Raw genomic sequence first — 13,355 nt, 5'->3', positions numbered from 1 at the left:
TGAAGTAATTCCATCTGTGGTTATAGACACGACGCCAACAATCAAAGCGACTACAGAATAAAGTTCAACCAAGGAAGGGTGAGACTAGAAGGTGAGAGAGGAACAAAACCAAGAAGCCATGGTAGTACTAACAGTAATTAAAAATGAAGTAATGGAAGACTTTTTCTTTTAAGGCACACCAATCTCTATGCAGAATATTCTTTATATCGAGTAACAACTGTAATTGGAGTTATAATGTCAACTTAGAACAGTGCCCTCATGCAGTGTAGGTAATTCTTATGTTCCTGAAGGAGCAAGAAAAGAAGTGTCCATAAATACACAGATATAGACAGAAACAAGAGAGAGCTTTCTTGAGAATTAATATTCTTGCACAATGTGAAATGCACAAAATGTCTGCATATAAGCTACTCTCATCTTACTCTGTGGTAAGAGAAACACTGGCTTATGCTATTCTAACCCTTAAGTATCAATCAGGCAGGCTTAATAGTCCAGTTAAGGTGAGATCCTCTTCATATTATGTAACAATTTTATATAACATATGGTAACACTGTAACAAAAGAATGATTTCAAAACTTTTTTTGCTTACCTTCCTTTTCAGCAAATGACTGACTATCTGCAATGACTTTCGGTATTTCTGGATTGTAACGAGTCCCCTCTGGAAAAATCACTAAATACATCTGTGGGATTAAAAAGAAACAAAGCAGACAAGTTCTTATCATGAATGTAAGCCGACTCCTTTTACAGAAATTATCATCACTTGATAGGTCCATTTTGTATTTAGTTCACACCATCGATTACTGTAAGGATCCAAAGAAAATCAGAATACTTGAGCTAAAATTTCCTAGCTCTAAGAAACTTACTGTTGGAGGTTCAAAATAATTTTCTTTCAACGTACACCATAGAAAGTTGCCCAGGTGATTTAGGAAGGGAGATAGCATGTGTCAACAAAAGTGAGCAAGTCAGGAGCAGCTGATATCAACAAGACTATCAGTTTTGTTACGTGGGATAAGAGGAGATTTTGAAAAGACAGTCAAATATGTCACAGATGACCTAAATTATATATATTTTTTTAATACTGATCTTGCATCTTGTCTTTCCTTATACTGAAATATACACTTAATTCCATTCATAATCAGAAATACTATTAATTTAAATTATGACAAATCATAATTATGTGCCTTTATGCATCTCACTGTATTAGATACTGAGTATATTATGAACTTAAACTCATAGTTCAGCATAATTTGAACTTTAAAGTCACATTCCTTTAAGCATGCATGTCTGCAAGGTTAGATTTCCCAAGTAAATTAGCTTGCATGCTTATTCAGCAACAACTGTCTATGGGTTCTCAAATCATTACACAGGTAAAGGTTGCCTAAGTATCTGCGTATCTGAGTGTAAAATTATGTACCCAAATAGAAGCAGTCAAATTTGATGAATTTTCCATTTGCGTTTGAAACGGAACAGAGGTTTCCATCTCTTTTGTGTGTGTGTGTGTGTGTGTGTCTTGCATAATCTCCTACATACAAAGTTGATGCAAAACATCACTTAAGCAGTGAAAATTTCGTATTGGTGGCTCATCTGCAGAAGAAAAGGCTACAGCCACAAATGGTAACTAGCGTGGAGTTGAACATGACAGATTCACAGTAAAATCATGCCTACTGTGCCTAGACTAACTACTTAATTTGTTGTCTTTGCAGAAATGAGTCTCAAGAAATATTTGAAAGAAAAAGAGATAGTGGATTTACAAAACAGTCCAAGGAGGATTATCAGTGAGTACAGACTGACAAGTGGGAGTGCACATCATGAAAAGATGCAAAGTTAAATAAAAACTCAGGAAGAGACACACAGGAATATAACTTCATGCTTCTGGCCCACAAAACATCAGAGTGTGCTGGTATTTGCACTTAATGATTGTAGAACAGCTAGAGAAAAGGCTGAACACAGAAAGACAGGACCCAGCAAACAAACTCTCCAGAATCACCCCACAGCGAGCAAGGCTGAAAGGCGTGCAAAAATGCAGAGGAGGTTAGAAACCTAGGAACCGCGCTAAGCCGTAAAGCCAGCAGGAGACCAAGAAAGAGGAGAACTGAATACATAGCCTAGAATCTGGCGGGGGGGGGGGGGGGGGGGCGTAATTAAGAATGGCAAAACCAATGTCAGTAAAGAGAGCTAGAGGAAAGGCTGTACTTGTCATGGCATGTTTGGGGAGGAGGAGAACTGGCAGATTGCAGAGGCAGGTGAAGTCCAAGAATGGTCAAGGACCAACAGAAACTCAAAATGTATACAAATTTGATGGGGAAAGAACAAAAGAAAATGGGTTTAAGAGGCAAGGTGCTTACTTTTTTATAACATGATAGTAGCATAAGCACAGGGATGAGGACAGGAATCCTTAGACCCAGCTGCAGTCCACACTTCCCCCAGTCAGGTATACATAACACCTATGAAGTACACTGTTGGGATACTTAAGTGACTAAGTAACACTGTTCAGAGTTAGCTGGAAAGGGCATAATATTCAAATCCAGAAGCAATTTTTTTTTTTCCCATAAATGTGCTTATATTCAAATCACATAATTTGGATCCTTAAAATGGTAATTCAAGATGTGGTTACTCCCCCCCCTCTTTAAAGACTGAATGCTCAGCTCCAAAGGGTAATACAGTGGCCATAATAGTTAATAATTAACAGAGCAAAGAAAGTGAAGCACACAGGATAGGAATACCATTCTTGGTACAGAGGTCAGCACTTAAAAGCATGCAACAACATTACTGGTCTTCAAAGCAGATAATCAGCCACTGAAAGCTGATTACACAACAGAGAAGACTATCTACTTACTCCAGTCCTATGTGTGCAATCCAAAGCAGGGGTTGAAATTATATTTTAATTATTCTTGTAAACCTCGAAAACACAAGCAGCTGAACAGGTTTGTTGACCAGAATCTTAATATCTCTGAATTGAAAGCATACCAACAAGACAGAGAAGTGGCCTTTGCTTTAAATTCAGCATATATAAACCTAATATGTAGCTCATTAGGACTACTTTACCTGAGTAAAATTCATGAATGCAAATAGATGTCCTACTTATACTCACGTACTGTCCTGCACAAGACAAAGATATTTTGCCAGTGCAATTCAGCCTACCAAATCGACTTGTATGACTGGCTTTTCTCTTCTCCCACCATGGACAGCAGAAGCTAAATCCTTAAGCACTATTTCCAAAGATTATAAGAATTACAAATCTCTAAGATTTTAGAATCCCTGAACTTGGATTAAGAACTGTTGAGTTGTAGGAGCATTTTCACTGCCTAGAAACACTAGCTGCAACTAAGGCAATTTTTTATATAGAGTTTTTCATTTAGGGCTATTAGCTTCATAGAAGTTACACACTTTATTGCAGTGATGGCAAAATACAGGGCTCATGTTCAGAATGGAATAGCAAATTTTGCATTACTATAGTCCCTGATTCATTGATATATCAATTTCAACGCAAACAGAGTAGGTCCCTATGTTCAGATACACGGTACTTTCATGTCTGCTTCTGTGTAATGGGTGGGTGTCAATACACTCGCCATCGCTCATCAATTTGAAAGCTTCAAGGAGTGGATCAGGATTCATTTAGTGGAATCCTACTCGCTCTTGTTGGAGCCAGAAAAGAGGCAGGGGTTACCCACAGAGTCCCCAACGTAATGTCAGCAAACTTGCCACAATCCACAAATGAAATGAATGGATGATGATAACTGCTTTCACCCAAATAGCAACTCTATTCGTTCCCCCAGTGTTGTCAAGGTCTCCCAGGCAAAAAATAGCAATGGCACCGAGAGGGGCCATGCTTCCAGAGGGGGGAGCAGGGCAGCCGAGGAAGTCCTTGAGATAGATCAGAGTGCCACAAAAGCAGCTGGTACGGGTGGAGCAGGGGAAAGGAGCACAAAGCAACACACGAGTCCCTGGAGTACAGAGCAAAGTCAGCCCAGATACCACAAACATACAGCGAGAAGAGGCGACAACGAGAAAACCTGACCAAGGACAGGGCTTTGGAGGGTGTCCTGCAGAGAGTAGCTGCCACTGTAGAAGAACACAAGGTGTCAAGAAGTGGTAACTATTGACTAAAGATATCTTGCATTTACTCTGCTGTTCCTGGGTGGGTGACAAGTGGAAAACAAGTACATATTTTTATTTACAAGTTCAAAATTACATTAAACAATGCATTTTCTTAGTTTAAATATTATTATTATTGCATCTATGATGCAATAATAATAATATGCATATTGCATCTTGCATAAGGTGCATTGCATCTTGCACAATAATATGCAAGATGCAATGCATAAAATTATTGCATCTTGCACAAGCAGACAGATTAATATCTGAATCCATTTAGACCACTGCCTAGAAGATATGCTTCTGGTGAACTGGATGAGAAACATTAACACTCAGATCAATAACTGAAAAAGATATGGTATGAGAAAGCATATCTGGTATAACTGGAATGAAATACAAAAGGTGATATGAGGAAAGCAGGCAAGGACATCCAGGATTTACAAAGAAGTTGTCAGGGATTTGCAAATTACTAACTATATGACAAAATAATTACTTTAAGCCTTACAGCAGTTGTATTAATGTATCTGTCCCCTCCAGGATTCTACTGTTTGATTGGCACTGCTTCACATGACAAAGATTTATTCTGTGCCTGAATGAATAACAAAAACAAAACACATAGTAACCAGCTAAATATTGCCTGTAGTGGGTTAAATCCCACATCTGAGAATGCAGATTTCCTACTCTCGATGTATGATAAAAAGAAATGTAAAATGTACATTTTAAGTTATCAAACTGAATAGTTTGCTGTTCAGAAGACTTAACTTTCTTTATAAAACAAGCAGATGGAGTATATCAAGTGTCAGCTGGATATGCTGTTACACTGAGAAATGTGTTTATCTTGTTATGGCTTGCATTAAAACAACATTAACACAAAAGTGTCCTTCAAACCGTGTGACAGTCTCTGCTCTCACAGCAAGACATAAGATTGCAATTTGTTAACAATCAGCCAAATTTTATTTAATTTTAAACAAAATCACATCATTTCAACCAAGTTTTGCCAACAAAAGACCCAATAATGAACAATTTGAGTGTATAGTTCAATGACAGTTTGAGAACCAAAATAATTTCCAGAGAGAAATAAGAAAATTTATTAGTTCAAGATCTCCACTAAGAAAACACAGGTGCAACAGCATTTCAGTCTAGCATCAGAGTTTTGCGCTTGTCTAATATTGCTGCGCTGCATCTGGGAAGAAGGGTGGACCAACTGCGAACAGGAGGACAGAAAAAGGGGCTGTTTAAGGCAGGCAGGTGGGTAGAAGTCGTAAGACAGGGCGAGCAAGGAGCATCATGCAGTCCACCATCCCTACACAAAATCAAGCATACCAGATCATTAATCCAGTTCTACTGTGAATGCAGAGGTCAAAAGGCAGCCTTATTTTTCCTGTCCATGTTGCACCTCCAATTTATTTTTCATTAAAAAAACCAAAAAAACAAACCACAATGACATGAGGCAGTAAAACAACTAAAGGCCTTGCTACGCTAATGAGAACAGAAAACTGCTTCTGCCTTCCTTCACGCCTTCAGTTTCTTAATGGGAACAGGGATGGCTCCAGACAGACTGAACATTAATCATATAGATGCTTTTGTTTAAACTGTATGTGGAGGGAAACTGTAAATAACAAAGCGACCCTTAACACAGATTCCCGTCCACCTCCTCTCTATTGGCATATAATTTTTTCTTTAGCAGCTGAAAGGCAAGCTTTTCTCTAACACTACGTTAAAGAAAGAACTCCACCACCTTCGCGCAGAATGACCAAGCAACAACAGCTGCTCACTAAACTGAGGAAAAGCCCATGCTGAGCTGCAGCATCCAGTGCATAAATTTTAATAAAAATTCCAGAGTAGTAAATTAATTATTTTCACATGAAGCTGATGAGTTCAGGGCATACTTCCTTTACTGATTAAAATGTCTTCATTTTAAAAGCAATATGGTTGCTTGTGAATGTCACGCGAAGTTGCAGAACTGTGGCGTTTCTTCATGAATAATGCAGTAAGGACACAGGTTATCATGTTCTTCTCCCAGTAGTAATTGTAGGTTAAAGAGCGTTTATAGCATCTACATTTAAATTCTCAGATAAAGTGGATTATAGACAATTTAGTCTTCCCTCAAATGACAACTCTATGGTCTGTGTCTTTTACCCCAGCAGACACAAACATTTGTCTCAGTAAATAGGCTTTTGACAGCTTTGGTTTTGTAAAACTTAAGTGTCACTCCCTATATGGTTTCACTGAAAGATATTTAAAACAGAATGTGTTTCTGCAGCAGTTACACTTATTTCTCTTCTGCTACCCTAGACAATATGATGAAAATGGCACAACTGCCTGGTAAGCACATCCAGGTTCTGTGCCCATTTCCAATACCACCAAAATTCCAGATAGCCACAAAAACAAGTGTACCCAAGTGGTCCCAAATTCATTTGGCATTAGCTTAGACAGGTTAGGCGTAGGTTTTTAATCCACACACAACTGAGGTGGGAGAAGAAAGGTAATTCCAGAAAAAGAGCCTTCTGGATTTATTTCATTTATTAATCACATGTAGACATCCATCATGGAAAGCAGAACCCACGGCAGATGTGGCTTTAAAGGAAAGCTTTATGCTTAAAAGACCCCTTACATTCCAATTGGGCTAAAATCATACACTAGCCTGTCCAGTCAATTCATAGCACTGGAGCAACACTGAACATCATTTGCAGGTTTCCGAAGACATGCAGAATTAGATGAGTTTCTAGCCACGTCTTCCTAAGATTGTATTAAAAAAAAAAATCCACACTTTTATAAAGCAGACTAATTTAATGCAGAGTTCAAATGACGACTGTAATCGCAATCAAACCCTTATGGTTACAACAAACCCCTGAATTTTAGGGGGTGCAGAGGGAAGCCAGAAAGCCAGAATCAACCAGAAGCTGCCTCTTTGGCTATCAAGAAATCCATGGGCGTACGCAGGAAAACACCCTGCTAGGACATTTCATCCAGACTAACTAAAGCAAAGTTAACCAGCACTCTGCAGGGGGAGCAATTGCTTAGGGGGATGACTACAAATACGTTTTATACATCTTGCAGTCTGTCTTTGCTTATTCCATTACACCACAAGTTTTACAGAAAGTACAATCTTTGCCACTGACATACAGAAAATAACTTGACACAATGCAGCCTTTTCACATCCCAGGACCCGCCCTGGTAACGCGAGCACAAGTTACCACTACTGAATACGGCCATCTTCTCCACGTGGACATCACTGGATTAAACACCGGACAGGAAAAGTTTAGTTGTAATGTGTTTCTGGCCTTCGTAACTTATATGCTAAAAACTGGAAATAGATCCACTTTCTTATCTTAATTAAAACAAAAAAAAACCCTGTTCATGCTAAATCTTAGTTCAAGACAAAATTAGTTTGAGTGCTGTCTTAAACAGGGACGCTTTACTCATTTAAGCCTCTCAGTAAGCGTAAAGCCAGTTTACTTTTTCAACACAGACACATGCACAAACACAAACACACTATGTCCAAAAAATAAATTAAAGACGACTATTATGAAGGTCAAAACAACCTATGCATTCCTTTTACCCAAGCCTCAGCTTATAAAAGGTTTGCCACTTAGTATTTGGAGTGGCAAGTCCTAATCACATCATTTTAAGTAAAATGAAAGCATAACTGTTCTCTATCAAGGCTTGCTGAGTTGGTTTTTTTAAGTCTAGCCAAAAAGGCAGAAAACATTTTAATGCACAGCAAGTAATGGAAGCAAAGCACAGTGATTCTAACCACTGAGCCACAAACCATACAGGGAGTCATGAGAAAAGTCACTTGGCATTAACAATCATTCTTCAAATAGAAAATTATCAGGAGTTTGGGTTTTTGGTTTTGTTTTTTTTTTCCTCCAGGCGTAGCAGACAAAGTTACTCAGTTCTAAGATGTCACTGCCATTAAAAATGATTGATCATTGGGATGACTAATGAAGATTTGGTAAGAATGGTTCTTGACTTTCAGAAGATCAAACAACTGGTATTCTACAAAAATACCAGTCTCTGACAAGTATACAGTAGTCAAAATGTTGCCTCGTGAAACACAGGGAACACTGACAGTGGTTTCTCAAGGAAGGTGCTACAGCTCATGTTCTAAGATTTAGTCCAGATCCCCCCTGCCCTCTACAGACAGAATCACAAAGTTCATATCATTCATAAGAAAATTTGACTAATCCTTTAAGTTTAATTAGAGGTATCATTCTAATCACAGAAAGTAACTGTAAAAATATAGAAAGAAAACAAATCCATGATTACTGTCTTGTAGTTTGTAGGTATCAGGCATGGCTCATTCCTCCAATAAGCCTTTGCCACTAAAAAAGTCAAAGAAATGAGAAGGGGGGGAAGGAAGGTATAAACTTACCGGAGTCTCAGCTTTCATCTGGGCCCGCAACTTCTCTCTCATTTCTTTTTCATTGAATTTGGCACTTCTTTTTACATAGACTCCTCCATGCTAACAGAGAAAAAAAAGAAAAATATTAAATATTTAAGTAGTTTAATGTAGAATAGTTGATAGAAGAACAAATAAGATGATAGTGACAAGTCACCTTTATGACTCATGCTGCAAATTGCCCACAAGACATTTTCTCCTGGGATGAAAGCACCTGAAACTCATTTTACATTTGCATGTACTTAAGTTCACAAAATCAGTTTAAATAAAGATCAGATCGGAAAAAAAAATAAAATTGTAAGACACCTGAAGTGTCTTGTTTAAAGGTGTTAAATAATTAACTGGAAGATGGCACTGGAACTGACCCCAAGGATCGATCTATTCCTGACAACACTGACAAGCAGCTTATGTTGTATATCAAGGGAAAAAAAAAAAAAATCACACAACTGAAGTTACTCACATACAAGTACGTATAGGCCAATGTTTTCAATTTTATGTGCCCGCTCTTAAGTAGTGACCAATGCAAATACTGGAATTACAAGTATTGTACCTATACATACAAAATTTATGAGCAGCACAAAAGTAACTAGCATAGGTCTTGAAAACTTCTGTGCACTTTATTAGAGAATAAAACTTTTAATAAAGAAGTCATATACCGAGATAATAACTGAATAAGTAGCACAAAATCTTTAGAAGGCAAAGGATTTTCTAAAAGTATTTTTACTGAAAATCATTATATGTAGTATAACTATATATATAAAAAGTTAGACCATTTCCTGGAAAAGATTAATTTTATAACTTGTTCCACACAATTTATCACAAAAACTTCAGTGAAAGGACTACAGTAAAGTACACACAAAGAAAGAGGGTTATAAAGAAATAAAGTTTGCCTCATCATTTCCCTCTTCCATCACTTTGTTTTATCTACAGCATAGCTACAAGGGGATGTAAACAAACATGCTCCAAAATGAACTACTAATGCAATGAATTTGGGGGGGGGGGGGAATATCTTCCAAATAACAGAATTTCATTTTTAAGGTACATTGTTTTCATGGGTTTTCTAACTGATTCCCTAACTTGGTAATACTCTTTTCTGTCTACCCTGACTGTTCGCATTAGGATTTGTCAGATAATTTCTGTCCATTTACAGTTTTACACACTCTTAACAGAAAGGTGACAGTAAGATCAAAACCACTAAGAGCTGAACCTCATTCAAATGCCTTATGTCAGGAAAAGATACAATACACTGTAGAAAAAGGGGTGGTGGGGTGTGTGCGGGGAGCTTTTATTTTATTTGCATGGCATGGACAGGAATAAAGTTTGAGGGGTTAGGAGGAGGCAGGCAGAAGAGGTGGTTATGCAAAGTGCTTTCAGCCTTTGCTTTTCACAGTGGGGAGAGATGGCCATGCAGCTGCTAAGCTAGTGATATTTGACATGACTTTTATGTTGTTCTCCAAAAGCTGCCATGAAAAGGAACAGCAAGACAATGGTGCATTAACTCCGTATTAAATATTCTGTCTTAACATTATTATCTGTGGTTCCCTTCCAAGGTGAAGTAGCCAGCTGCAACACTCAGCTGTGCTGCTGTGGCTGGCAGGGGACCAAACCAAGAACAGAATCCCCCAGTCCACCAAGCTTGGCCTTTAGCAGGCTGGAGCATTGTATCAGCACCATCCCACAAACAGTTTACCAGTCCTGGACAGATAATGGCATGAACATAAAAACGTTTCATCAGCTGTGCAGCAGAGCCACATGTTATCTACACACTCCACATGTACAACTGTTTTTAAGATCTGACACCACTAAAGGGAAGTAGAAGTCTTATTCTGTACAGTGACACTCACCACAACAACTGCTTTCAGGAAGGGCAAACTCAGTTTGGTATGAGAAGTAACACCTCTACCATACAAGACTTCCATGTAATTGGTAAGTCATCATTCTGTGTGAGCTCACCTAGGTCAAGCTTTGATAAATGAGGGAAGGCTGGAATCAAAGTCTTCCCTTATTTATCAAATTACTAACCAGCTGCAGTAAACTGGAAAAATACTGAACCACCTTTTCCTTGTTTAATTTGTGAACTTGGAAAAATCAAGTTACTATTGTACAGTTTGCTTAGGGACACCACAACATCAAAGACAGGTTTGATGTCCCCACCTCAGACTTTTTAATGCTCAGAAATAGATTTGTACTTCTCAAGTAAATACGAGTATACAGTCACGTAACGTAAGAACAGACAAATCACATATTGTAAGATCACCATTTGCTGCATACAACCCAACTGCATAAATATGTCAGCTTCCCTATGGCGCAGGATTACAAAGCTAAAGAAAGTCACGATGTCATTCTAGCTAAATATTTGGCTAAAATTCAGTAACAACCAAAAGGGTGCACAAGCTGATGCTGAATAACAGAAAAGACAAAGACATACTTCCTATGTTAAAAAGTCAAGCAAACTCTGGGATATCAAAAATATTTATCAAAATTACATCCCAGCCTCACCAGGTGGTATAAGATGAATAGGAGCTAACTGCATTTTGGTGGAGAAAGATAGAGAAAAAAAAAATTTCAGATCCACCCAAAAATAATAAAGCCAGTTTTATGAAAAGAAATAGCTCTACCTAATAAATCAAACCTGGAACATAACAGGTTAATTTAAGTGGTTCTCTTCTTTTCTTGCTATTAGATAGCTGCCTCCAAAGAAGAATGCTAGTTATGCAATTGTATATAGCTCAAATTCCCCAATTTGTATTGCATTTCCTTTTCAGTAAGAGATCAAATATATGAATGCTTTTCAAAACAGATTTCTGGAAGTACTGTTTTTAACGTTATAATTTTTTTCCGCTGTACTTTAAAAGCCCCTCTCTCAGTCAACAATGGATTATGTTTACAAATATACTTCCTTTGTGCCTGAATTTCGCTCTCCTGGACATCCAGACCACGTTTATTTCCAAACAGGATGTTTACCTGAGGTAGGGAATATGAATTCCGTGAGCATGGCGTAATTACGTGGCTCTGGAAACTTTTAGTGGAGTGTAAGTGACATCACTGACAGAACATCAACAGGAAGGGCAGGAAGTGTTTTATGTTTTTGCGCTGTTTGGTGTGATAAAAACAATAAAAATACCTATTAGCTTGCACTGCAGTCCTGCTGCATCCCGTCTCGGTCATTTAAACACACATGCATCACCTCTGTTAGTAAGCTGTCTTTCATTTGTGTCACTGAATTAAAAATATTATATATATTTTATATATATATATATAATCATCCCCCACTAAATCTTGTAGAAGTTTTATGTTTTGAGGAATCCAAAACTGAACAGATTTTATTTAATATATATGTTTTGATTAAAAATGTAGGCGACATTCAGATTAATTTCCACAGGAACCTTCTTTTAACAGTCAATATATCAGTCAGGAAACTGAACGCCGGATATTCCAGATAGCAATAGTCATTTTCCAAAATCTTGAAAAAAGTCAGTTCTGGACACCTAGTGATAGTGGATAGAATATATATCCTGTATGTATTTTAATTAAAGCAGACTTAAATCACTACCAATGTAATGACTACAGGCAAGGACAAAGAGCAAAACATTTCTATGCAGCAGACAGGTTACTTTAGTGGAAGAAAAATGTAGAGAACCAGAGTCATTAGTGGGGGCAAGCACTAGACAACAGAGAAGTCCATTTTCTCCCAATGGATACCCTCAGTGAGGTATGACAAGGTGTGACAGTCCATACTTATTTAGGGGACTGGGACAGCAAACACACCAAGAAATTGTGAACAGTTTTCTCATTTTCTCTGTAGCATATTCTTTTCTAAACATAGTAATTTTAGAAGAAAGGGTGGCAACGACCCATGCTCCAACCTAGATTTATAGCCTACTCACTAAGGCACTCATCCAGAAGACAACAACCATTTTCAACCATCAAGCTGAAAACATTGAACCTGGATCTCCCAGTATCTCAGGGGACACTCTAACCTCTTACACACTGAACAGACAGTAGGAACCTCAACCACTACCTGTGCTCTAAGATAAATTGGTGAGGCAGTTCACACCCTAGCAATGGGCATCTTAAGTGACATGATCCAAGACTCTGAACCTCTGTTCAAATTAGGTACCTACACCCAAGCTAGAAGGCAACATCTGATTGCTGGGAAAGGCCGCTGTTTAAGGCATTTCCTATTCTTCAGCATATTAATTGGGCAGTTCATGGATCTGTACCTCCCCTCACCCAATGCTCTCTAAACCCAATGCAACTTACATTAGCTTCTCGGAGGCCAAGTTTCAGCATCACCAGCCACACAAAGGCCACACTGCCTCCTCCCCTCTTCCCACCCATGGCCGTATACTCAAACCTTTCCTCCTTTTGCTGGTTCTAGCAATCAACTGATCTGACCTGACTTATGGATACAAGAGTGCAAGCGGTGAGATAGAGGAACGTGCAGCCAAGGATGAGGGAGAGAGTAAAGCCTCCTGTTAGAACATATATCTGTAGTTGCCTACTCTTCATATATTCCTTTACAAACTAATATATAGTTCAAATCATGCCCAGTGTAGTACTTCTCCCAATATTCCCCATCCTCTTGGACAGGGCTGACAGTCAATTCAATCAAACTGTTTAATTCTATCAGAAGTATTTTTCTGTGTTTTTTGCTTTTCTTTGCCTGGGTGGCAGGGGTTGGGGGCAGGCAGAAAGCAGATTAATGTTCAGGGAACAGGTAAAGATCAAAGACAAAAGCCAAATGAGAAAAATCTTATCAAACAGGCACTTTGGAACAGTTACGCAAAACTTAATCCATTTCTATTCTAACAGCTAAGCACCCATTGAAATCCTGAGATAAATACTGTGAAGCCAT

At 38.3% G+C, this 13,355-nt stretch overlaps 1 protein-coding gene across 2 annotated transcripts in view; it reads right to left on the bottom strand.

The window, feature by feature from the left end:
- AGPAT5 (1-acylglycerol-3-phosphate O-acyltransferase 5) overlaps positions 1–13,355 on the bottom strand; it is a 59,941-nt gene that overhangs the window by 27,557 nt on the left and 19,029 nt on the right. For both annotated transcript variants that reach the window (XM_072855151.1, XM_072855152.1), the window contains exons 4-5: positions 8,471–8,560; positions 587–677 (exon numbers count right to left, since the gene is read on the bottom strand). In XM_072855151.1, coding sequence (XP_072711252.1) covers positions 587–677; positions 8,471–8,560 — 181 coding nt within the window. The remainder of the gene's footprint in view (positions 1–586; positions 678–8,470; positions 8,561–13,355) is intronic.

Source organism: Ciconia boyciana, chromosome 3 (assembly GCF_034638445.1).
Source record: "Ciconia boyciana chromosome 3, ASM3463844v1, whole genome shotgun sequence".
NCBI lineage: Eukaryota > Metazoa > Chordata > Aves > Ciconiiformes > Ciconiidae > Ciconia > Ciconia boyciana.
This window is presented reverse-complemented; position numbering and strand designations above follow the sequence as displayed.